General features: G+C 38.5%; 1 protein-coding gene across 1 annotated transcript in view; it reads right to left on the bottom strand.

The window, feature by feature from the left end:
• Positions 1–25,765, bottom strand: part of THSD7A (thrombospondin type 1 domain containing 7A) — a 307,882-nt gene that overhangs the window by 62,985 nt on the left and 219,132 nt on the right. Inside the window, exons 11-14 of the mRNA XM_068152522.1 lie at positions 18,877–19,068; positions 9,797–10,031; positions 6,205–6,320; positions 2,146–2,278 (exon numbers count right to left, since the gene is read on the bottom strand). Of these exons, the coding sequence (XP_068008623.1) occupies positions 2,146–2,278; positions 6,205–6,320; positions 9,797–10,031; positions 18,877–19,068 (676 nt within the window). The remainder of the gene's footprint in view (positions 1–2,145; positions 2,279–6,204; positions 6,321–9,796; positions 10,032–18,876; positions 19,069–25,765) is intronic.

Below are 25,765 nucleotides of genomic sequence, written 5' to 3'. Positions count from 1 at the left end.
GTGTAGAATTTCTTCCTAACCTCCAGCCTAAACCTCCCCTGGCACAGCTTGAGACTGTGTCCTCTTGTTCTGGTGCTGGCTGCCTGGGAGAAGAGACCAACATCCCTTCAGGTAGTTGTAGACATCAATAAGGTCTCTCCTGAGCCTCCTCTTCTCCAGGCTAAGTAAGCCCAGCTCCCTCAGTCTCTCCTCATAGAGCTTGTGTTCCAAACCTCACCAACTTTGTTGCCCTTCTCTGGACACGTTCCAGCAAGTCAACATCCTTCCTATACTGAGGGGCCCAGAACTGGACACAGGACTCAAGGTGTGGCCTAACCAGTGCAGTGTACAGGGGCAAAATGACCCCCCCGCTCCTGCTGGCCACACTGTTCCTGATACAGGCCAGGATGCCATTGGCCCTCTTGGCTGCCTGGGCACACTGCAGGCTCATGTTCAGCCCACCATCGACGAGTACCCCCAGGTCCCTCTCTGCTTTGTTTTCTCAGACTTCAAATTATATGATTACAGGGGTAAAGTTTTTGCAACAAATGCCTTTGCTAAGCTTCATCTTCAAAATATGATTCCAAAAGGAGGAATCAGACACAATTAAGAACCCCAGCTACAGCAAAGTAGTGGGACAGCAGGTTGAAATGACTGCAAGGGTGCCTTAGGCAATTCCAGAGCACCTGGGGTCTTAGATAGCTGAACGGCAGCACCTTGCAAACGTGGAGCTAAGAGATCCAACACACTGTAAATATGGAGCCATATTATAACATAAAACACAGACAAAAAGAACTTGCAGAAAAAGCTTTGATAACAAATGCAACATTGTATTGCTTAAATTGTACTATTGTTTGAATTACTCAGAGTGGAAGGAGCACATCCATGCTTCAAACCATCAGCTGCTTTCATGTTTATAATCATCTAGATGGTTTTGCACCTCAAATGTCATTGCAACCTGCCTCTGCAGGCCAGTATCTGAGCTAAGGCATGAGCCAAGGTGAATGCAGGAGTCCATCTACTGCAGCATGTGTGCAGGTCAGAAAGATGCTACAGGAAATATCCAGAAAATGTGTTCAGCATTAGTTTGTGTCATGAAATGTAAATAAACTCATCTGCTACTCCTTAACATCTCTTCCTTCTTGTGCTCAGAACATTAGCATGCACTAGCTCAGCTAAAATTCAATACTGAAGATAATAAAGAGATGAGAAGCAGGCAGCATTTTGAGAGATATAACTCTGACTCTGGTATAGACTAGAAAAAGTTCCCAAGATATATTTCTCTGATGTTCAGAGTATGATTTTGGTAGCTTCCCAATGCTCTTTCACAGCCTTTCATAGATTTCAGCTGCATACAGTCTGATTTCCTAATCAATTTGCAATGATCATTCTTGCTAGATGATGAAAGGAACAGATTTCTTTAATCTATTCTTAATAGTTTTGGTAAAACAAGATTAAATTCTACTTGTACCTCTGAAGCAAAGAGTAGTTTCATGGGAATTAGCAGGTGGAGAAAAACCACACTGGCTTCCAATAAGTATGTTTGATATTTATTACACATCAGAACCCCCCTTTTTTTTCTTGTTTTGTCAAATAAATAGAAATGCATCCAAATTTTCCAAGCTTTCTATGCACCAACAATCAGATCTTGTTGGACATCTAGACCTTCCCACACCACTCAGATTGATATCAGCAAACTGCCCCGAACTTTTCTTCAGCAGTTACATGCAGATTTCCACTGACAGAACAGTTTTGGATATCTGGGGATATATCAACTGTGGGCTGACAGTGATGGAAAGATGAAGGATACAGTGCATAGTGGGGCAGCACAACCCAGCTCTCCTAAACAGATGAGGCTGCATTTCAGTACTTTGGATAATTTTTACGAGGAAGACATTTTTAACTGTATAGAATGCCAAACAAGTTGCTAGGAAAGATTCATCCTGAAAAGTAATTCTTAGTTGTTGCAATGTTCCTGCAAAGGAAGTGGAACAGAACCAGTGATTTACTCTGGGCCCAGAGTCTACATATCTATTCTGAAACCCTGATTTTGCTGTAGTACGTAGTAGAAACACACCTCCTGTTACAAAATGGAATTCAACAAGCTTTAGAGGGAGTACAAGTTGAAAATTCATGTCCAAGCTGTCCTTAGTTGATTAACACTACCTGTAGCTATAGCAGACAGGAGAAGCTTCACATTCCTTTTCCTCAAACAAAGAGTCTGGGCACTCTCGACCACCGTTGGCAGGGAGTTGTATGATGACTCGGTGACGGGACTGCTTCTTTACTGTGACACCTCCTGCAAACAGTAGAAGAGCTTGTTTCTCCTGCTACTACAGGAGACAGTGATTAGGGTAAATATGAGACTTAACATAACAGGTATTTGAATTGATCACTATAATATTGACATCTTATTTTGTCCATAAGCAGAAAATTAAGCATAATAGATTGTCTAGGTTTAGTCTGTATCTGGGGTTAAGATACAGCAGTTGCTCTGTCACTTGGTGACCACTCCTCATCAGGAAAGTGTGAGGAGATTTGAGGGTTGAAATGAAAACAGATTTAATAAAACAACAAAACAGGTATCAATGGCAATATGAAGTAAATAGAGTTATTCTCAGCCCAAAAAAGGTACAGCAGTCACACTAAACACGAAAGCAATCCTCAAGAGCAGGAGAAGGAAGAGGAACAGAGTTAGGAGGAACCCAAGTAAGAGCAGGAGCCCATGCAGGAGGCTCTCTTCTCCTTAGGAAACTTCCCCCTTTAGACTGAGTAGAATGTTTATGGTGTGGGATACTCACCAGGTCAGTTGTCCTCAAAACTGCTAATGGCTTGCAGCAATTTGTCCCAGCAAAATTGACACATAGATAAAACACTTTAACTTCAGCTAAAAGCCAAGAACCAGAACTAAACAGAATGGAGTAGCAGCAATGCTAAACAAATGAATATACAATTCAAGTAAAATGAAAAATTAAACCTCCTCAGTTTGCTGCTACACTTTTCAAAGGGTAAGATTGCTCTAATTATTTGCATGTAAAACCAGAAACAGAAATTCCACTCTGGAATTAGTTTACAGTTTTCAACTGTAGCTATTAATTATAAATAATAAATAGTAAACAGTTCCTGCAGAAATGTTTATTTCAGTCAGTCCTTCAGGCAGAAAAGCCATAAATCTGTATTAGTTCCACAGCAATACCCAACACACAAATATTGTGTCATATTGGGGGTACTGGTGGGTGAACATCTGGACATGAGCTAGAAATGTGTGCTCAAAGCCCAGAAGGCCATGGCTTCCTGGACTGAATCAAAAGAATTGTCGCCAGCAGGTCAAGAGAAGTGATTCTGCCCTCACTCCAGTGATACATCATTGAAGTACTGTGTCCATCTCTGGACAGAAGATGTAAGCCTGTTTGACAGGTCCTGAGGAGGGATGTGAAAATGACCAGAGTCCTCAAAGAACTCTTTTATGAGGAAAGACTGAAAGAGTTGAGGTTGTTCAGCATAGAGAAAAGAAGGCTCCAGGAAGACCTCAATTCAGCCTTTCAATACTTAAAGGGGGCATATAAGAAAGACAGGGACAATCTTTTCAGCAGGACCTGTTGTGATAGAACAAGGGGTAATAGTTTTAAACTAAATAAGAGGAGGTAAGGAATAAATGTTTTACAATTAGAGTTTTACAAAACACTGGCACAAGTTGCCCAGAAAAGTGGTAGAAAGCCTAAATCCAGAAACATTCAGGGTTAAGGTGGACAGGGCTTTGAGCAATCTGATCTAGTTAAAGACGTTTCTGGTCACTGCAGGTGGGTTAAACTAGCTGATTTTTAAAGGTCCCTTACAATTCAAAATATTCTATGATTATTTGGTAGAAATTTTGGGATTTGGTCTGGGGTGCTTTCATTCTTTTGGTTTTTTTTTTTCCTCAGATAGTCATAGCACAGACATTTGGCTGACTGGGCCAATATCAGCTTTGGGTGGGTTATTGCAGCAGATGCAGCTTGTCTGAACACAGAAGTGTGCTGGAGAACAGCCAAGCAATTGTAATTAGGAGCAAGTGGTAGGAGAATACCGGCGGTCGCTCTCCACCACCTGGCCACTTTTCAGCACAGAGGAAACCCTCCACTCCCGAGTCAATCAGCTGAAGGAGATGCCAGGAGCTGGCACAAGGGGCAAGACAGACGTGCAGCCTAGCAAAGCTGCCGACCAGCTTGCTGACACAAATGGGTAAACCCTATGAGATAAAAATTTTTTGTGTGGTACAAAAGGAGCTTGACTCACTGAATTGACAAAATGCCTGTGTTGGTTCACAAATACACTGTTTTACAGAAGCCTACATGCTAGCTTGTAGTAAATATTCATGAAGACATACTCATTGCACCAAGAACTTTCTTAAAACCCTCAGAAATAAGAACAGAAAAGGATGGTATTTTTTGTCCAAGATGATCTGCCCCAACAGAAATATGTCAGAAAGATTAATACTGCTTCAAAATAACACAATAGTTAATAAGACGTACTTCACAGATCCAGATTCAATGGTCTTAATTCTCTTGTTTTTCAATGGTTATGAATTTAATCTTGCTAACTTTTTATATGATTATTATTTGTTAGAGTACACAAAGCATTAATAGGAATTACTGCAAAAATGCCTTTGTACTTGTGTCTTTTATACAGCATGAAGAATTGGCTATGGCACTGGAAGCATGTATATTTGATGTAACAGTATCTTATATTTTAATAATATGGTAGCTGTGAGCAATCACTACCTCCCACACAGGGATTAGCACCCTGTGGAATATGGGGTATTATAGAGTCTGTCTGTAATAGTACATATTAGACAAACACCTCCTGTTAAGCTTAAAAGAAAGAAAAAAGAGATAAGGCATAAAAATGGGGGCGATATTAAGCCATTCATCACTTCATGTAGGATTTCAATATAGTAAAAAATTCAGAGGAGATCTGCACTGTTTTTAAGAGCTTTGCCAAGTGTAGGTAAAAAATACTGGAATGTATGTTTAAATCAGACCATTAATGTCAACTTAAATTATGATGATTTTTACTAACTTTCCTTCAGTTTTCCTTGGAGTAGAAGAAACTAGCCAAAATTACATAGGCAGACATACCTATCTATCCTTCTATCTATCTCTCTATCTCCCTCCCACACAATCACAGAATGTTAGGGGTTGGAAGAGACTTTGAAAGATCATTAAGTCCCACCCCGCTGCCAGAGCAGGACCATCTAGAGCAGGTCCTTCAGAAACACATCCGGGTGGGTTTTGAATGACTCCAGTGAAGGAGATTCCACAACCTCTCCGGATAGCCCATTCCAGGTTTCACCCTCATGGTGAAAAGGTTTTTTTCTTATGTTCATGTGGAACTTTCTGTGCACCTGTTGTCCTGTCATTGGATATCACTGAGAAGAGCCTGACTCTGTCCTCCCAACACTCACCCTTCACATATTTATAAAGATTAATGAGGTCACCCCTCAGTCTTCTCCAAGCTAAAAAGGCCCAGCTCCCTCAGACTTTCCTCACAAGGGAGATGTTGCACTCCTTTGTGGCTCTGTGCTGGAATCTTTCAAGCAGTTCCCTGAGGCCCTTCTTGAACTGAGAGCCAAGAACTGGACACAATATTCCAGATGCAGACTCACCAGGGCAGAGCAGGAGAAGAGGAGAATCTCTCTCAACCTACTCACCACACCCCTTCTAGTACACCCCAGAATGCCATTTGCCTTTTTGGCCACAAAGGCACATTGCTGGCTCCTGGTCATCATTCTGTCTCACCAGGATGCCCACGCCTTTTTCTCTATGCTGCTGCTAACCTCTGGTATAAAAAGCCTCAGGTTTTTCTGATGAGCAAGCAGCATGTGTACTTCCAAAGACCAAATCTGACCATCTTCCAACCCAACAGTCCAAATGCTACAATTCTACAAATATCTGTTTTGATGTCACTCTAAGGGATGTGTGTTAACTTCATGACTAGTTGATCACAAGGTACAAAGTGTAACACAAAAGCAGGCCAAAACTGGAAAAAAACCCAAACAGATGCATATAGAAAATGTGCACAAATAAATTCTTTGCAGCAAACTCACTTATGTCCTCCCTACAGCTGCTGCACCAGCTATTATATGCCCTCTGTCAGAAAGTGATGTGTATAAACATTCTGCCAAAAGTGACTGCTAGTCCAACTCCTTTTTTCTCTTCAAATCTGTCACACAATGACTAAAATTACCTTCTTGACATGAAGAAGGACACAATGTCCAGTCACTGAACGGAGTCACGATACAGTCCTTCCTACAGGGAAGCAAACAAGGTCTCACAGTTTCTGGTCTGAGGCTCTCAGGGCATCTGAAAAAAAATACAATAAAAAGACTCATTATCAAATAAATATTCTGCAGTGAAGTGGTGAATCACAAGGGGTACTGAATGCCTGCAGGCACACGAGGGAGTGCTAGTTGCCCAGAATTCACCAGGATGGACCATAAAAATAAAAAACTATTAGCATTTAAATATATCTGGTGAAAGCAAGCCAAGCCCAATGCATCCTGCACCTGGGGATTTAACTTAAATAAAATTATCATTCCTCACTCACCATTCCAAACTCTGCCTTTTGAGTGTTATTTCCATGCTTCCAAATGACTATAAAGAGAAGCTATCTAGTTTAGCTTAGCAAATACATTTTTAGCTCTTTATAGATTGAACAGAAGCATAAACTCCAGAATGAAGCATATTTAAACTAAGTAACACAATTAACCCAGGCCACAATTATGAGAGAAACCAGAAAAGGGTTTGAAACTGCCAGATCAATGAGTCTGACTGGGGAAGACTTTCAGAAGAGACAGAAAACCTTGCTTGTTTTAGAGAGAGGCTTGATCAGCATATAAAAAGGATTATTGGACTGCCACATATGGGACTTATTAACCCAGGTCATTTTGCCCATTCTGTGTTCCCGTTTTTTCATCAAGAACAGACAAGCAACTCTCTATGCTGCAATACTTGTTTTCAGAATGATACAGTAACTCTTGCAGAAGTATTGCAAATCTTTAAAATAAATTCTAAATTACTATTGCCCTAGAAGCATACATTGGACTGTCAGAGAGAAGAAAAAGATCACTTCCATATTTTGCAGCTTTTGGCTCATTACAGAAAAACATTATTATGACTAGCTTTGCCTCTTGTGGCTGCTGGGCATCTGGGACCAGGTAGATGAGAGGCCAATTTTATATTTAGATTGCAGCAGCTGGGGAAGCTTGGTTTGCATAAGGCATCATTCTTGCCAGGATGAAGGGGAACATAGGCAAGTCTAAGATGAACTACCGAGAAGACATGGTCAGTGGAGAACTATGCCTGTGCAGTGTGGGAGAGGAAGCAGGAGGAAATGAAAAGAAAGCTCAGTTGCAGTTTTACAGAACATATTCTTTGGTAATAACACTTCCTAGATCATTAACTCCATCATAGAATCACAGAAGCACTAAGGCTGGAAAAGGGTTTTAACATCATTGAATACAACCGCAACCCAACTACCATGACCACTAAGCCATATCCTGAAGCTCCACATCTACAGCTTCTTGAACACCTCCAGGGGTGGCAACCCTACTACCTCCCTGGGCAGCCTGTTCCAATGCCTCACCACTCTCTCAGCAAAGAAGTTTTTCCTAATGTTCACTCTAAACCTCCTCTGGCACAACTTAAATGCACTTCCTCTCGTCCTATCTCTATTACTTGCAAGAATAGACCAACACCAGCCCCATTTCAACTTCCTTTCAGGTAGTTGTGGAGTGCAATAAAATCTCCCCACAGGCTTCCCTTCTCCAGACTAAACAAACCCAGCTCCCTCAGCTACTCTTTGTATGATGTGCCATCCAAACTCTTCATCAGTCTCCTTGCTCTGTTATCTCTACTTTTTCCTGTGAATGCACATAAGCTTCTCAAGAGAATGATCCATTACTATGAACCAGCACCAACTTTTTAGTGCCTTCTTATAATGACATCTCTACCCCTTCTCTTTTCTCCCCTAAAACACCAATGTGAAAGACCATGAAATACAGCTGTAGCAACATAAATCTCCGTCACCTCTCTGAATGCTCTCTAAAATTTTAAGTTAAATTGTGCCTTGTTTCTATGTGATTCATAAAAGAGCCAACTACACTTATCAGAAAAAAAAAACATCTGCCACAAATTATCTTGTCAAAAATTTCTCTAAGGTTAAAATTAAAAATGCTTCTGAAAATTATTGAAATTTAGCTTACTGATGGTTTTTTTTCCTTAAAGAACAAAAGAAACAATAGGCAGAAAAAAAGGCTGAATTGTACACATTCAGTATTTCACTGAGAACTTCATCTTTCAGGAACACTGAACACGTAATTCCTCTTCAGATCCTTGAGCAAGGCAATTAGTTCAATTAGGACCTCATTTCTATCTTTTATATTGTTTGTATTTAGAGTATGTTGCTTAAAGTGAAGTATTGATTTTTTTTGTAGTCCTTACTCAAGGTCAAATTAAGCAGAGAAGATACAAGCTGCAGTCTGTAACTTGTGAGGTAGATAAGACCAATAATATTGATTGTATCATGCCACAGTAATCCTTTTTATTAAGGAGAGTTTAAAACAAGGTTTCCTATTTACATTTTCATGTTAAATGTCTGGGTATTTAAAAACGATTCAGTGATTTTAATGTCACAATTTGAAGGATCAACAAAGGCTTTTTTTCCCTCTCATGTCACAGGATTAATTTATGACACAATAAACAGTCCTCCTCCCAAAAATTTAAGGTCAAAGGCAGAGACATTAACAGATTTTGAAAGGAAGAGAAATCATTATGGGTTTTTTTGTTTGGTTGGGTTTTGTTGTTGTGTGGTTTTGTTGGGGTTTTTTTTGTGGGGGTTGGTTTGTTTTAATGTTAAATGAGTACCAAATAAGTGATATAATGGTATCATGACTGAATGGAATGGCAGCTTAATGCAGATGCACAACAATTTAGACTACTGAATGTGCTGGTATTATTCTCCGTATTTCCATTTAAAGTAAATTAAGAATAAGTCTACTGCTGAGTAAAGTATCAAATGGCAGGCATCACACAAGTATTTAGTGTGAGAATAGCTGCCTCATGAACTTTCTAAATGACCTTTGCTATCAGCTCAGCTCTTCCAGCTTTGAATCTGTCCTGAGTGGGATATATTTGCAGGCTGCCAAACTGTATGAAGATATTATCAAATGCATTTTACTAGCAGCTAATCTGTGTTTAACCCTGGTCATATATTAAATTGTAACATTATATCATTGGGCCAAAGGGATCTCTTAAAAAAACCATGTATGTAGGAAATAAAAACAAAAAAGCTCACAAAGGTTATCAAACCAATGTTTCAAAACTGCACCATGCTTCACCTCCTTGGACTGCTTCTGAGAAGAGGCACTTACAATGGTCACACATGTGTTTAGACACAAAGCAGTATTTTTGCATGGAACTGCACTGCAAGGATCTTGGAGATGGTGATGCACTTGCACATCACACACATACCCCTAAGATTTTTATCTTGACTCAACTTGATGATGGCAAGGAGCCAATTTGATTTAGTAGTCAGTCAGCCATCAGCAGAATCACCACTGTAAATATAATCCATAAAAATCAATAGTGAGAAAGGTATTATACAGTCCTCCTGCAGCTTCAGTTTTGTATTTTTAAAAGATGGCTTCTTCTCTCATGAGAACATGAGGAAGGAGAGGTTTTGTTTCTTCGGGTTTTGTGTGCAGCCATTTGTGATATAAATATAAAGCAGCAAAATCCAAAGCTAATTACGGCATGAAGATATTTTTTAAGATCATTACTTTTTTGGGCCCACTTGTCCCACGTTGACTCTCACACAGATGACCTTTCTCGTCTGCATCCCCATGGAACAGGTGGCCTCCCCATTCCAGCTGGCAGAGGAGTTGAAAGCAGAAACAGACGTGTCCTCTATGCACTGTCCCCATGGGCCAGTCTGCCAGTGATACACAGTGCAAGAGTGTTCATTACAGCTGCGCGTTTCCTGGAGCGCACTACTGTTTGGGCACTGTATTCCTCCTGGAACAATAAAGCAGGGCAAAAGTTCATGCAGTGGAAGGAAATAAAGTGTTTGATTAAAAAGAAAGGAAAAATAAAGGCAAATCCAAAACCCACCACTTGGAAATCTTAATTACATATGATCGCTTTGATAACATTAGAGAAATGCTGTTCCTTTTTCCTCCTTGTTATATACACCAAATATTGACTTTGTCAAACTGCAGTCAAGAGACCACACAGAACAGGCTGCACATGGACAGTAAATGTAAATGTGGGCAAAATCCTATAATAATCACACCTTCTTTAAAACACTAATGTGCTTGGAGCAATTTACAGTATTTTTATTTTGGGGTTCTCTAAAAGGGGCTGCTGCAACAGATCACTTAAGGACATATGAAGGCTCCAGGCAGAAGAAATGGTTAAATATTTTAGTTATACATGTTTAGAGACCATTGTTTATGTCTAATTCTCAGATCAATTAAAAAGATATTTTGGAGCTCTTGTCCTCGCTCCCAGCGGATATTTATCCATGTTACATAATTACCAAAAAGGATGGCACAGCTGGCAATTTAGGTCCAGACTGAGATAACAAAGGCTGTTGCAGGTTAAGATTAAAATTCATTCAAGTGTCAATAATTGTGAAGAAAAGCTCAGATAATGCCATCTTTGTTGTGTCCAGTTACAGAGAGTATCTTCTTTTTCTTATATTCAAGCACTTCAAAGCTAATCTGGTCTCCCAGTCGTACACCAGTCATGTCCTTCCTGCCAGGCATGCCCATAGGCTACAACATGTCTTGCCCTAGAGAGATGTGTCTGCTAGACCTCTGGTGCATGTCTCTCTAGAATGTCTACTAGCTCTGTGGGGTTATCAGACATACAGAATATAGGCTTAAGAAATAATTCAAATGTTTATGGCCTCCACAGGAACAAAAGGACTCCTTTCTCCAACTGATGCAAAGCCAGGGAAAACCTAAGTAACATTTTAGTCTTTCCTAAAAAAACAAGAACAGCAAGAAAGGTAACTGAAGAGCCTTATATTAGTTACTACAGATAAGCCATATAACTTTTCTCTAAAAAGAGAAATGCCTGCTCACACCAAGCATATTAGCCTTTAAATCTCAACACTGAACTCGAGGGTCTGCTCTACAGACATGCAGGAGGGAGAGGCTTTAAGCACTTATTGTTGAGAGAAATTAAACAAACAACTAAATGCAATCAAAGAAACAATAGATAATTCAAATACTCCCAACACATGTAACTTAAGTGTCACAAGGGCGAAAATAACTCAAGTTGTTCTTGTGGGATGCCTGGATCTGCAGCAAACATGAGGAAAGGGCCATTCCAATGAAACCACAGAACAAACCCCAAACTCTCAGATTATTTCCAGTGAGAGATTTCTAACTGCTGACTTTGGGCCAAAAATACTGATGCAACCAAAGCTCAGTAAACATCACTTTAACTGAGATGTCATGCCAAAGACAGGTAATTAAACAATGACTGGAATCAAACTTTATGGCACACAATGGATGCAACTCATATCCATCAGATCTGCTTAGAATGTATATCGATATGCAAACCATCAACACAAAATGTCCCATATATTTTCCTTAAAAAAGAGGAAATAAAATGCCAAATGTTAAAGCAAAATTATGGTTATTTAATAAGGTTTTTTTTAAAGTTATTCAAGGAGCTTCTTTCAGGAAATTAAAAAAATCTTCCAGCTAACAGCAGCAGATAAGAATATATGCAAGGAAATTAGGGAAGTGATTGTATTTTGAAAAAGAATACAAGAATCAAAGTTAGTAAAGTCACTAATTATTTGAATTGATCCACATGAGGAGATTACACTTGTTTCCCCACCGTAAGGGTTAAAAAAGGAGAATTTAGAATAGATAAGAAAGGTTACAAATTTAATTTCTGCCTGATGTTAGCTGAAGAAGAAACACAAGGGAAATATTTAAGCAAATTCATAAATAAAAGGGGTGTGTGTATGAAGTAATGTTTCCTCAGGAACAGATCCCATAGCCACCAGCTCCTAAGGCATCTGAGAATAAAGTGACAACTTTGATTCAGTTTTGACAGCTATGGGAGAATGTATATTTAGGGAAAAAATGAGACTGACATTGACTTGTCAATGAAAAACATTGGGGCATGAATATCTGCAGCTCAGCAGGAATCCAGTTCTGTTCACATTTAACCAGTAGGTAAAAAACTATATAAGGAATTAACAAAGTGTGGAAATAACATTACTGAGATATAAAGCAACTCTAGTGCCAAGCCTTCATAATAATAAAAATAAAATATAAAATAATAAATCCCCATGCTATTTATTTATAAATCAGAGTGCCATTCTCTGCAGGAAACCAGCATCCCCTTGTGCTTCCTCAAATTAAAACAGATACAGAAAAAGCAGAAGGGACTGGAAAACTGGCAGTTTAGAGTTGCCCTTTACAATAACTGCATAGGGTTAACAACATCAGTGCTGCTCTACTTTAAGGGCATTTTACCAAAGGAAGACAGCTTTGACAGAAATATGCATGAGTATCACAGAAAAAAATAAAAGACATTTATTTCCATCAGAATATATGAAAAAGGCTATACAATACTAAATGCATTTCATATCATACATGTTCAGACGACTGTAAATAACTGCTTGGTAGTACTAAAATAATTTCAAAGTGCAACAAACAGTTGGAGCTGAAGCATTTCTCCATGGGTTTAGATCCTTAAGCAAAGCACTCTTGGAAATGAAAGGCTAGCCTTACAGAGGGTCTTGCATATTACTCATACAATAGCAGAGATATGAGTGCTTCAACAGAATTGTTACACACTTAGGTTGCTTTTCAGTCTGATTTGGAGCTGGGGATGGGTAAGACATCTCAGTCTAGGGTATTCAAAGATTAGATTAGAGAATGGAATGGAATGGAATGGAATGGAATGGAATGGAATGGAATGGAATGGAATGGAATGGAATGGAATGGAATGGAATGGAATGGAATGGACTAGAGTGGAATGGAATGGAATGGAATGGAATGGAATGGAATGGACCAGACCGGAAGAGACCTTCAAGATCATCGCGTCCAACCCATCAACCAATCCAACTCACCTAAACAACTAAACCATGGCACCAAGCACCCCAGCAAGTCTCCTCCTGAACACCTCCAACGATGGGGACTCCACCACATCCCTGGGCAGCCCATTCCAATGGGCAATCACGCTCTCTGTATAGAACTTCTTCCTAACATCCAACCTAAACCCCCCCTGGTGCAGCTTGAGACTGTGTCCTCTTGTTCTGGTACTGGCTGCCTGGGAGAAGAGACCAACCTCTGCCTGTCTACAATCTCCCTTCAGGTAGTTGTAGAGAGCAATAAGGTCACCCCTGAGTCTCCTCCTCTCCAGGCTATTTTGTAGGTCTCTGTTTTTGTGACACTTTCTAACTTCTGAATTTCAAAATGCTTAACGCTTTTACAAACATTTAGGATCACTTTAATTAATCATTTTGATGTCACTCATTTCACAAATGTATCTGATTTTATCCATGCATTTCCAAAAAGCTGGAATAATTTTAAAATTTGAGAAAAGAGATGCAACATAGGTGCATCTGAAATCTAGAGTTAGGCGTTAGTGATTCCTTCTTTGCCATAGGAATAAGGTGGGCTCTCCTCAAGGCACCTGTGCTACCCAAGTACAGAGATGGTAAGTACACACAGACAAAGACTGCCCTGTTGGTACAGATCTCCTGTGTCAGTTCAGTATGCTTCCACAGCTGGTGTGTATCAGTTATACCAATCAAGCAGTTCTGCCCTATAATATAGAACAGGCCACAAATTAGCATGCACCCATGGGAGACAAGAAGTCTGTCCTCACATCCTCTCACAGATAGGATTTGATTCCCAGATGCCACTTTACAGGCATGAATCTGAACTGAAGGGCTCCTGAGCAAAAGGGGAAGTACAGTAATGTCCTCTCCCTCGGTTCACCTCCACACAGAGATGTCAGAGCCTTTGCAAGTCTAGTCTGAAAATTCTGCTTCCCCAGTGCTAGAAGTAAGTAGGACTTTTTTTTAAACCCTGTTTCAGATGAAATCACTTAAAAATAATGAAAATCCTTGTCCTCTCCAAAACTGATCCTAATTCAGGTACATGATTTCAGATGCAATTACCAGCACTGCTATTTGAAATCAGAAAAACAAAAACTAAAACCAAACACACCCAACAACTATAAGAAGAGTAAATACATTTAAAAGCCCTAAGTATAACTCCTCTTTTTTCAACTATGAAAGTGCACTGGTATTTTAACTGAAATTCTAAAGCATATTGACCATGATGTACCTAGAGTGGAGAAGAAACGCTTTAGATCCATGTACTCCTTTTATGTTCAGTAAATCAATCTTGCAGATATACGAGAAGTATGAGCTATGGGCTCCTGTCAAACAGAATACCTGATGAAATGGACAACTGATATTCTGCACTAAGTTAGCTGATGTGTAATAATCTGTGATATATGAGGTCATAGTAAATTAAACTGGCATTTAAGTTTGCTAATATATGAGCATACAATAGGCACAGTGAGACAGTACCATGCATAGGCATCCCTGCCAAAAGAGAGTCTTTTAAATAAAATCACCTTCCATTCTCATTTTAGTAAGCCTTTTAATCAGATTATTTTCCTTTTTATATTTGAATTTTGGTTTTGTTTTTTTTTTTCCAACCTTTACTTTTCCAAAATCAGTATCAGTCACTTACTACTGAAAAAACTTGGAAAGTATGGTCTATGACACTGATTTGGCAGCATCAATCAATGACACTGCATAATCAATAAAGAATCCATTTGCATATCTACTCTTTAGTAAAAAAGTAAGACTCATTTAGTACTTTTTACTCTCAAGCCTTGACCTCTGTAATGTAGTCTTGGTGCTCATTATTAATTATATAAAATTTATTGTTAAGCAGGACACCCTAACCAGAAAAATATGAAACAGGCAAACCTTACAAACAAGAGACAGGCTAAGCTGTGTATGAGGCCTTTCTTAGATTTATGCAGAACAACCATATGATGTATCAGATAACATCATAATGTCCTTTGCTGTCATTTTATATTTTGAGACAGTGACTTTCCTAAATTTCTTACTGTACCATGAAGATGCATTTGACAGTGACACAAACGAGTTACCACCATAGGCAGGCTCACAGACAGGCAAATTTATAAACTGCTTCACCTTTCAAGCCTTCAAGCTGAGGACAATGATCTCAGAAAAGACATCAGAAATGGTTACTGTGGCACCAGCTTCCACAAGGAGTCATCTCACAAAACACAGAAACTCTTTATCTTAAGGAAAGAGACTTCTCTCTCTCTCCACTGAATGCAAGCAAATAAGTCCAACCCAGATGTGTATGACCACACTGTGCTTGAGGCTCTGCAGCACATAGTTTGACCACATGGAAAAGGTTTTGTTCTGAATGAGGTAATGACCATGGTCAGATGTCACTGTGTTGCTAGAGAGGCAGTAATAATCCAGAGCTCATCAGAAAACTCAGTCACTACGGTAATTTAGTAATGGCTTCATTTTTTCCAGTAAAGTTATCTTTGTCACCAAGGAATTATTGCAATACTGCTGAATTATTCCTATTCTAAGTCATTCATGAAAACTGATCATACTGTGGATGTTTCCTGGTGGATAATTATGCTAACTTGATGGTTTCTTCAAACCGATTCAGCAGCTCAGATAGCTGGGAAGAAAGAAGAATAAGATCTTAAGTGTGAAGTGACATATTTCTATCATGGCCAGTCAGTCATCTGCCAACATTAACAAAGAAAATTACAGGATATAGCATTTCTTATTTCAAAGAAGAGAGAAACTGAACAATCACGGACAATACTTCAACAAGAAGTCATCCAAGAAGCAGACAGAAGAACTTGTTTCATAGACGATTACAAGCCCTAAAAAATTTCAATGGGATGTTCATGTGTAGGCATCCCAATAACCAAGAAGTAAGCACTTCAGATGCCTTTGGAGACTGCAGCATTCTTTGTGTATGTAATGTCTGCAAAGCCTGGATCTTCCCAGGCTTGTAGATTGAATTCTTCATGACTAGGAGAAGAATGCATGTGATCAACTCACAGGGGCAAACCTGGGCTTCTTATGTTATCTTAGAAGTCAAATCTAACCTTATTCACAAATTGGCAACACACTTGCATAGTTTTTTCATTAATTAATATCCATTCTGATATCATAGGAATTGTGCATATTTACATACATTTGTCCTATTGCGTTCTGAATAAAAACTCTCAAACACCGTGGCTATATTACACAGGAATTACTATGAAATGTCTTACCCAACAGTCTCTAAACCCAACAGTTCAGGAAAAGTACAAAACTCCAAAATGGGAGCACCTGTGGGATAGCTCACCTGAGCAGAACTGAGAGGGTTTTTTTCAGAACTCAGTTTTAATGTGTAAAAGGGATTATTTCTCTTACATTTATGAGACTTGGCTTTTTAAGTTATATATTATGTTTATGGAATTTTCATCAACACTAATAAGCATCTTTAATAAACTCTGAATAGCACTGAGAACTGCATGTTTCCAAAAAAGCTTCAAGTGGAGTTTCATTTTTTTTATCAGCAGAATACAGACATTCCGATATGGGAATATACTCTGTGCCATCAGAACATAAAATGACCTCCCAGCACCAACTACACCATCAGTGCTTTATATTTTGGGACTAACATTGGTCTCTGTCACTCACTTCTCTAGGTGAAAAGCCATTCAGTTACTTGTCATGCAGCAAATTACTAAAAGGCATAAGAGAGATATGAGGAGAAAGATGATCATAACTCTCATTTCAGCAAAGCATGAAAAATAACAGCCAAACTGATTTTAAATACAACACAAGCAAAGGTGAAAAATACCTTCCAGCCAGTGTTGTAACAATATGCTAAGCCTTGGAGGTGCTTTATAAACTTTTACTCTCTGGAGTTTGTAGTCAAAGGTACAGAGTATTGAAGATAGCTGACCAAGGTGTGAGTAAATTGTTATAAGACAGGTGGACATAGAAGCTTGGATCCTTAAAAGCACAGTGGTAAAGAGGCCAGGATTCAAGCAAAGCTGAAACACTACAACACCTAGGTAATGAAATTAGCTTTCTCAGAGTAGTTTAGGGATCTCTCCACTATTATCTGTGTGGTTTAAGAGCTGTCAGTCTTTGTGATTACTCAGAGTTGGTTCTGATCATTGCTCTACAGACATAAATAAAATTCACATACATAAAATCCAGTCTATGCTTAACTGCTTTGCTCCATCTGCAGCCTTGTAAACTATCTTCAGCTGTGTTATGCATCAAAGTCATAATAAAATGAGTACTTTAAAAAAAGAAACAGAAGACAGCAGAATAATATTCTGGAGTGATTTAGGTTTTCACTTCTTGGGCATGCTTGTCAGGATGTTAAATTTCTGTCTCCAATAAAACTGCATAAGCATATAAAAATAGTCTATTATCTTAACCTACATGGAAAAGAAAGAAGTACATGGTTACATGTTTATTTCAATTATCATATGAAAATGTAGCTGTGTTTCCCTCAAAATAAGTCAGTTTGACACACTAAAATATAAGTAACAACATAAACCAAATTTTGTCCCTTATTTTATGAGTATTTCTACTTTGTTACATAGATCCATCTAAGTAATTTATTACTTGGATCACCTACTAAAATGACTATAGCTCTGATTGCCTGTCTTCTAGTGAAGGTTGCTGTTTATTTTTTCAGAGCAAATGTTGATGGTGCCTGTTCTGCTACATTTATTTTTTTTCCATAATTACACAAATTCTGCCAAGTACACAGGATAGTTTTACCAATGAAGTTCAGTGTGTTTGCAAACAGAGAACTGTTTTGGTATACAATGAACTCTGCCCCTTTCTTTTTCCACTTCTCAAAACACATACTCTGTTTCACTGCTTCCATACATTGCAGCTTTCACTTTCTAGTTAATTTCATCTTAACTTGAAGTAATAAAATGCTTAACATTTTAAAACGTTAAATAATCCTTTTATACTGGATGCATACAGCTTTACTGTCAGTTTTCTACATACTCCTTGGTGGTTATATCTCCTTGTTCCCAACACTGCATCGTTTTACCGGTTGGACCCTGGCACCCCTGACATAGCCATTTCAGAACCATGTTACATATAGCATACACTTGCTCAATTACCCCTCAAAATAGTTAAGACCAAAGTGAATCCAGTTATAGAAAACACAGAAGATCTTCAAAGTGTAAGGCAAAGCTGTTTTAGCAGGAGGGTTGGACTAGATGACCACCAGAGGTCCCTTTCAATCCCTACCATTCTGTGATCCTGTGAGGATTTGCAGGGTAAACCCATAGTCTTACTATGAACAAAAATGTTAGCGTGGTAAAATTAGTTACCAGCTTGAGTTAAGAAACTACAGAAGCCACTTCTTAGCATTTGAACCCATTAAACCCCTCATCTTTACACTATTCATGCTTACATCCTTCCAAACTGGACCCAAATTAGGGTTACTAACAATCCTCTATAAATATCTTTCATAGAGGTCTTCATAGTATGAATTATTTGCTTTAATTTTAACAGAAAATGAGAGAATCATATTCAAGGCAAAATAATGCAGAATGAAAAAAAGCAACATTAACTGACATAACCAAAAGAAAATCACCTCTTCAAAACAATTTTAGATAGGATGAGTCAGATAAGCAATAAAATAGTTTTTTCTGTATTTAAAAACCAGAACTCCACCTAATAATTTGTTTCTGTCGATCAAGAAATTACTTTGACTTTACAAACCAGTGGAGAATTCACAATCAAATGAGAGTCTGCTAGAGAATGCGACCTTACCTTCACCTGCATAGGCCAGAATGGAGCGGGCACGCATCTGCTTCCCTTCTGTGGTTTTGCCGGAGCAGGTGTGCGAGCAGGAGGACCATGCAGACCACATGCTGAGCACACAGTCCTTTGGGCATGGAGCTTCGCAGACAACAGGGATTGGGTAGATAGCATCTCTGCACAGCTGTCTGTCAACCTCTTCTCCTGGGGAAAAAAAAAGGCCAGTAGCAGTCTATCATTTGTTAAATTAACTTAAAATGAGCAATCTAGTCCAGATGGGCACACAAATAAATTAGATTCTGTTCTTCTGTATAAACAAGGTAAATAGATTTTTTTATTAAAATGACTTGTCTCCTCTGTCTTGCTTCTAGAAGAACATGCTTAAACCTACTTTAATTTGATATTCTGCTGAAGTGAATGCCAGCCTGGGTGGTCTTGAGGCTTTTATTTTGTTAATATGTATTTGATGCCATAGAAAATCTTAACACGAATAGTACACAATACATCTATGGAAAACTATGTGCATAGAAATGTATGTACAGTAACCATCTAGTCTTCATCCACATTGGTGAGAGAAGGGGAAACGTATCCTAACTTCAAGCTTAGTCAGTTTTCTAATCCACAGTTCATCCTTTCAGATGCAGCTGTGTACCAAAATACACAGTTAAGCTGAGATCAGTGTCTTGTTTGGTTTGAAAGGTCTTAATTTTTTAGGAATCCAGTACCACATCACTCTGTGTGTCATGGAAGTATAAAAAGGTCTGTGCATTTGTAATGTGTCATATCAGTGTACTTAATTTCATTATAATAGTATGTATACAAACATCTGTATTTCATTTCATTATAATAAAAAGATCCAGGAGGAAGAGATTTGGATTTTCTATTTTAGAATTACAGCATTCTTATCACACAGAATTTAAAACAGTAATCATATGATTACAAAATGTGCTTGTAACATAAAGCACCAGGAACTAATTTAGACAGAAACTTCACTTCTGTTATTCAAAGTTTACAGAGTCTGAGAAGTGCTCAAATAAGCTCTGATAAACTGAGTCCCTCAAAGAAGGTACTTTAGTACTAGTGACATACCATGAGTCCCAGAAAAATTAATGACCAGATACTTTATAAAAAGAGGAAAAGATGAGGGCCATCCATGCAATAATATATCCCCTTAACCAGTGTCAAATATTTTATTCATACAGAATCTTTAGGTATAACAGAGCTGCAAACATCAATCTGCCTTGGCTCTGCAAACCAAGGTAAGTCATGCAGCTCATGCTTTTAAAATAGTCATAGTCATCTGAATTATAAAGACCTTTGAGATCAATTCAGTCTCAATAGCTGTATTTTTTTCATATTAAAAATACAAATTTAAGCCCTGCCAAAGGATTCATAGATCTCTCACATCAAGTTCTACTTCCCTCACTGGACTTAGTATTTGCATCAATTGCTCCTTCTCTTGTACCACAGGTCATCACACCCTGACACCAGCCAGTGCAGAAGGGATTCCTGCCTCCTTCCTCAGAACAAAAACATGTTTGGGTTGAAGGACAGGACGGAGGAGCAGACTGCAAACTTATTTTCCAAAGAATAAAATAAAAACTAGAAAAGGAGTGAACTTTACTCTCATATTGTTTCATCACCAGGTAAAACTCAATGGCATGCTGAGAGACTTTTACACATTTCAAGCTAACTTTGGGCTCACAATGAAAATTGTGTTAAATTAGTTTGTCAGAGTCTACATTTCAAACAAACAAATTCATTCTCTCTGATTTTACCGAGAAAAAATTCTCTTTGTCAACTGCCCAGTTCTTATCTGATGAATTCTAAACAGGCAGTTGGAAGGAATGTTTTATAATGGGTACTTCGGATCGTCAGGGAAATATTTTATTTAGACTAAATTGTTTCTGACATTTCACTAATGATTTTATGAACAACTTGACCTTTGTTGCCTTCCTCTTTAAAGGGCATAGTGTAGTCAACTACCAGGAACCACTCAGCCATATGCTGGGAACAATGCCAATGTTAAGACTGAAGCTAGCAGGAAAAGTCCCATTGGAAACAGTTTGTCATGTGTAGTCTAACATTTCATTTGAAATTTATAGGCTTATGTTTATGTTGTACAAGAGTTGAAGACAGAACTCCAAATACACAGCTCAAAGTTCCCTGGCTTTAGGATTGGAAGCTGTTTCCTATAAGCCACAGAAAGACAAAAAGTAAAAGGCAAGAAGATAAAAACAGAATATAACATTTCCATCAGGAAAACACTTCACTATTTATCAGTTGATTTGTTCAGTAAAATCTGGAATCTTTCAATAGTCCGCATTGTACATTTTGGGTTAAATTCTCCAGATTACAGTAATAGGAGTGATTGTAGGTAGAAATGTCAGAAGGCAAAAGAGATTTTCATTTCAAGGATATAAAATGTCAAAACCTGTTTAAACCTTTGCTGGGTTCTACAGATTTGTATCATCAGCAAAGAGTGCCAAGGAGACAGCCTTTCAAATCCACATCTCTTTCTTGAACTGTTATGCTGGATTCAGCTAGACAATCAACCAGCAAAGCAAGTCACTACTTAAAAACCTCCTTCTTGGCATGAAGACCTTCTAGTATATGTGCATACACCAGAGCAACTACTGAACTATTGAATTGCTTTGAAACATCCAACCAACCAACCACAAAAAAACTCCTAAACCACTCAACCAAAAAATCCCAAACCCTTACTGACTAGACAAATTTCTACATATTACAAACATTCTTGTTTTATTATATTCACAAAGCAGCTGTAGTGTCCGTGAAAATTTGGTTCAGGACGCTAAAGGTTGTGCTATGCCACGGAGACCTATGTGCTGTGTTTAATACAGTTGAATCATGTCATTCCTTTGTGTTTTTGTTTACTCATCTGTAAAATGTGTCTGATATTTAAGTTTCTTGTAAAACGCTTTAAGATGTTTCCAATGGGAAGTATTCCTGGAGCTGGTATCACTACAGAGACATGGCAAGGAAAGCCTGGTGCTTATTGTGCATCTTTTAATATGATGCATGCTTCAGTGCACAGTAAAGAAGTGCTGTCAAATTCTGACCTGTAGTAAATGGAAAGGCAAGTACTTAACAGAGGGAAAAATCTTTTTAAAGCCTTAAAATGAACAGTAAAATCACTGCAAGATTCAATGAGGCATAGAGAACAACTTGGGGAAAAGAAAATCAGTGTAAAATAATAATGCTGCTGGAGTCCTATGCAATAAGGCAATGGCCCTGATCTCAGCTCTGTACCTGGAAAGTAGCTATAGCCTCTGAAAGGCTGAACTATAACCTCACATGAACTAAGCCAAAAATGGGCAATAAATTTACAATAAATGGGATCAAATCAAGACAGTTCTTGGAACATTAATATTGAAAATGACTTGTTAAATTCCTATGTAATCACTAAAGGACAGGAATATCACACAGTAGTAAAACAAATCATGCAGTGGTATTTTAACATTCATAAAAGAATTAACAACAGCCACTGAGCCTAGATGCTAAAACTCAGGCTCCAGACCCTGTACTGCTTAGTCAAATGTGTTCAAATCTGCAACTCCAAGAAACAAACAACGGCTCAGTTATGTGAATACCTTCTTTTTGTGGCTCCTGGTAGCCACATATGATAGTCTGCTTATAAGAAGCACAGACGAGAGGGAACTACAGAATGTCAGTCAAGTGTTTTTAAACCTGTACATTTAAAATGAGAAGGAAAAAAATACAAAATTAAGGAAAAGACTGACAGTACACAGCACTGAATGATCAGGAAGTACTGTTTACACACATTTGTGTATATACTGTGCTGTATCTGGATGACTATACCAGTTATAGGCATCTATTTGAATATAAATAGATGTATTTCTCAGCTAATGCCTCTCTTACCAGTTTTCTTGCCTTCACAGTAAAGCTGAAAAGGAGGCACATAATAAGTCATCCCTTGGATAACTGCTGGGGACCTGAAATTCTTGATAAGGAACACCACAGCTCAGATTTGAAAGCACTCAGTGCTAGGGGGTGAAGAAGGCTTTGTAACTATTCAATTGCCTTCAGTAATGCCTCTAAGCTTAGAGGCTGCAGGGGGAAAAAATGCAGTTAGTTCACAGGATGTTCAAATCTGTGAGCTGTGCTGGTTGCCATTTACTGTTTGCTACCTTCCCTGTGCAGAAAAATAATCAGCAATAAAGCATGGTAGTGCCTGGTGTATGGGTCGTAAAGTTTGAAACAGCCAACAGGACTCTTTCTTATCTTGAACCCCATGCAGTTTCCCACATACATTCCTCACTCATGAGGAGGAGTCCTTATGTTGACTCCCTCCCAAGTCTTCAAATATACTGAATGACCTCCTTAGATTGGCTGAGGAACTAAGGCTGCTGTGTGTCCTCTGCTCATCAAGAACCAAATATGTCTGTCTATATGCAAAACTTAGTAAAACCAGATCTGTGGTGTGTGACCAGTCCTGCTTCTCATATGGAACTAAAGAATTGTTTGGGTTGGGAAAGACCTCTAAGGTCATCGAGTCTATCAACCTAACACAACCATGGCCATTAAATAGTGTCCTATGTCAACATGTTTCTTGAACACCTTCAGGGATCATGACTCCACCAACTCCCTGGGCAACAGAGAGACAGAACTGCTGGAGCAGGTCCAAAGGAGGGCCACAAATTTGATCAGAGGGCTGAAGCACTTCCCTTATAGAGACAAGCTGAGAGAGTTGGGGCTGTTCAAGCTGGAAAAAAGAAGGCTCCATGAGACTTTAATGTGGCCTTCCAGTACCTGAAAGGGACCCACAAGAAAGCCAGGAAAAGACTTTTTACAAGGGCTTGTAGTACTAGAACAAGAGGAAATGGCTTTAAGCTTGAGGAGGGGAAATTCTTTACAGTGAGGGTGGTGAGAAACAGGTTGCTAGGGAGGTCATGAATGCCCCCTCCCTGGAGGTGTTCAAGGCCAGGTTGGATGAGACCCTGACCTGGCCTAGTGGAAGGTATCCCTGACTATGGCAGTGGGGTTGGAACTGGATGATCTTTGGGGACTATTCCAACCTAAACTATTGTATGAATCTGTGAACTTCCGTCCTTTTGCATAGTGAGGCACTTGTGATCTGTTTTTCTCAAAGCTCCATATCTTGCTTTGACTTTATCAGAACTGCTGATTGGAAATTCAGTCTTATATCATGACTGAAATTTTTTTGCAGTTCTATTTGTTTTGTTGTTTGCTTGCGCTTTTTCCCTTCTACAAGAGGAACTCTGAGGAGAGCTGTCTTTCTCATAGCACACATCTCTAATTAAAATGCATACACAACTGTGAAAGGCTGACCCAGATTTTTCAGCAGGGAGAACTTAGAAGCTAATGTCTGAAAATCCAATCAAATAAGCTACAGGAAATGAAAACAATAATATTTACATGCAGTTCACCATTTACCACCCTGTGTAGCCCTACAATCTCAGGTATTTGGAGGGGAAAAAAAGGCAGTGTGCAACTCGATCTAATAGACAAATTTTTGCCCTTGAATCAGTTCAGTACTTTATATAACACATACTTTGACAGACATTAGGAAACTTTAAATGTTTTATTAATCCTAGCAGCCTTCATAACATCTTGACAGTGTTTATTCATATCTGTTCCAAAGACAAAGGCTGTCAACGTAAGCTTTAATTTAGTAAAGTGGAAGCATCCTGGAAAACAGTAGCAACACTGTGTTACTTCCTACGTAACTTTTCTCTGTTCTAGATCCTGAATAACCAGCTGTCAAAAAAAAAAAATCTCTCAGCATGAGCTTGATTGATAAATTTTCAATATTTTCAGTAATTCTTAACCTCTCTATTTATTGAATAGAAAGCAACATTAACCTACAATTTATAGTCTGAATATATCGTGCTTCATTGATTCCAAAGTTTTCCAACAAACACAATAGGGAAAATGGGGTATTTTCCCCTGGTATTATTTTTATCAAGTGAAGTTTCTGTATTACTTTCTATTGCTTAGGTGCCTGGCTAGCAGCTCCATGTGTTAAATCAGTTGCTAATTCCCTAATCATATGCCTTTCTCTCAATTGCTTTTGCTAAGTAGCATTTGCATTTAATTAAGTACATCTTAATTAGTTGATGGTTAATATTCGTGAAGTAATTTTCTTCTCAGAAGCGTAAGCAGAAACGGCGCTGATTTCAATGAAGACAAACACACTAGTTTCTCACATCTGTTCATTATGCAAAAATGAAAGAAAGTTGGTCTAATAGTTTAACGATATGAAAACATGGTAGGATTGGAAGCTGTTTCATTTGGTGATTCATCTGTGAAAATTTACTGATTTGGTCTTAACGCACCATTTCAAGTAGCATTATACAGTCTGTTCCTTACTAAAAGAAACATGACCCTGGCCACGTACTCAAAAAAACCCATCATGAATCTCATAAACATGGCTAGAATTATTTAAAACCAAGAAACTACTCAGTACAAGCCCCTATGTCTTAATATTTACATATTTACCATAACTGCACACAGAAACTGTGATTCTGTTATACCAACGACATCTAAAAAAGGCCACTGACTGCTCCTCCTTCACTATGCAAATAGTGGAACATACAAATCCCTTTAAATTATAAGCCCAAATTTTAAAATTTGGTTTTGTTGGGATTTTGTTGTTGTTGTTTTGTTGCTGTTTTGTGTTGTGTTTTTTTAAGCCATCACCTGCAATAAAAGATGGCAGGAACTATTACAATAAAGAAAAGAAAAGAGCTGGAGTTTAGAAACCCACCAAATCCACTTCTCCTGAAATCAAAACAGCACATTAACACACTAGGAAAAAAAACCCATGATTTTCTATGCCTTTATGAGACAAACTGCCATATTTTACAAGAAATAACTTCTTGTTGATGTCTATGTG

Source organism: Melanerpes formicivorus, unplaced genomic scaffold (genome assembly GCF_026170545.1).
Source record: "Melanerpes formicivorus ecotype bairdi unplaced genomic scaffold, bMelFor1.0.p_v2 SCAF_23, whole genome shotgun sequence".
Lineage (NCBI taxonomy): Eukaryota > Metazoa > Chordata > Aves > Piciformes > Picidae > Melanerpes > Melanerpes formicivorus.
Note: the sequence above shows the minus strand (reverse complement) of the source record. Positions and strands in the feature narration are given on the sequence as shown.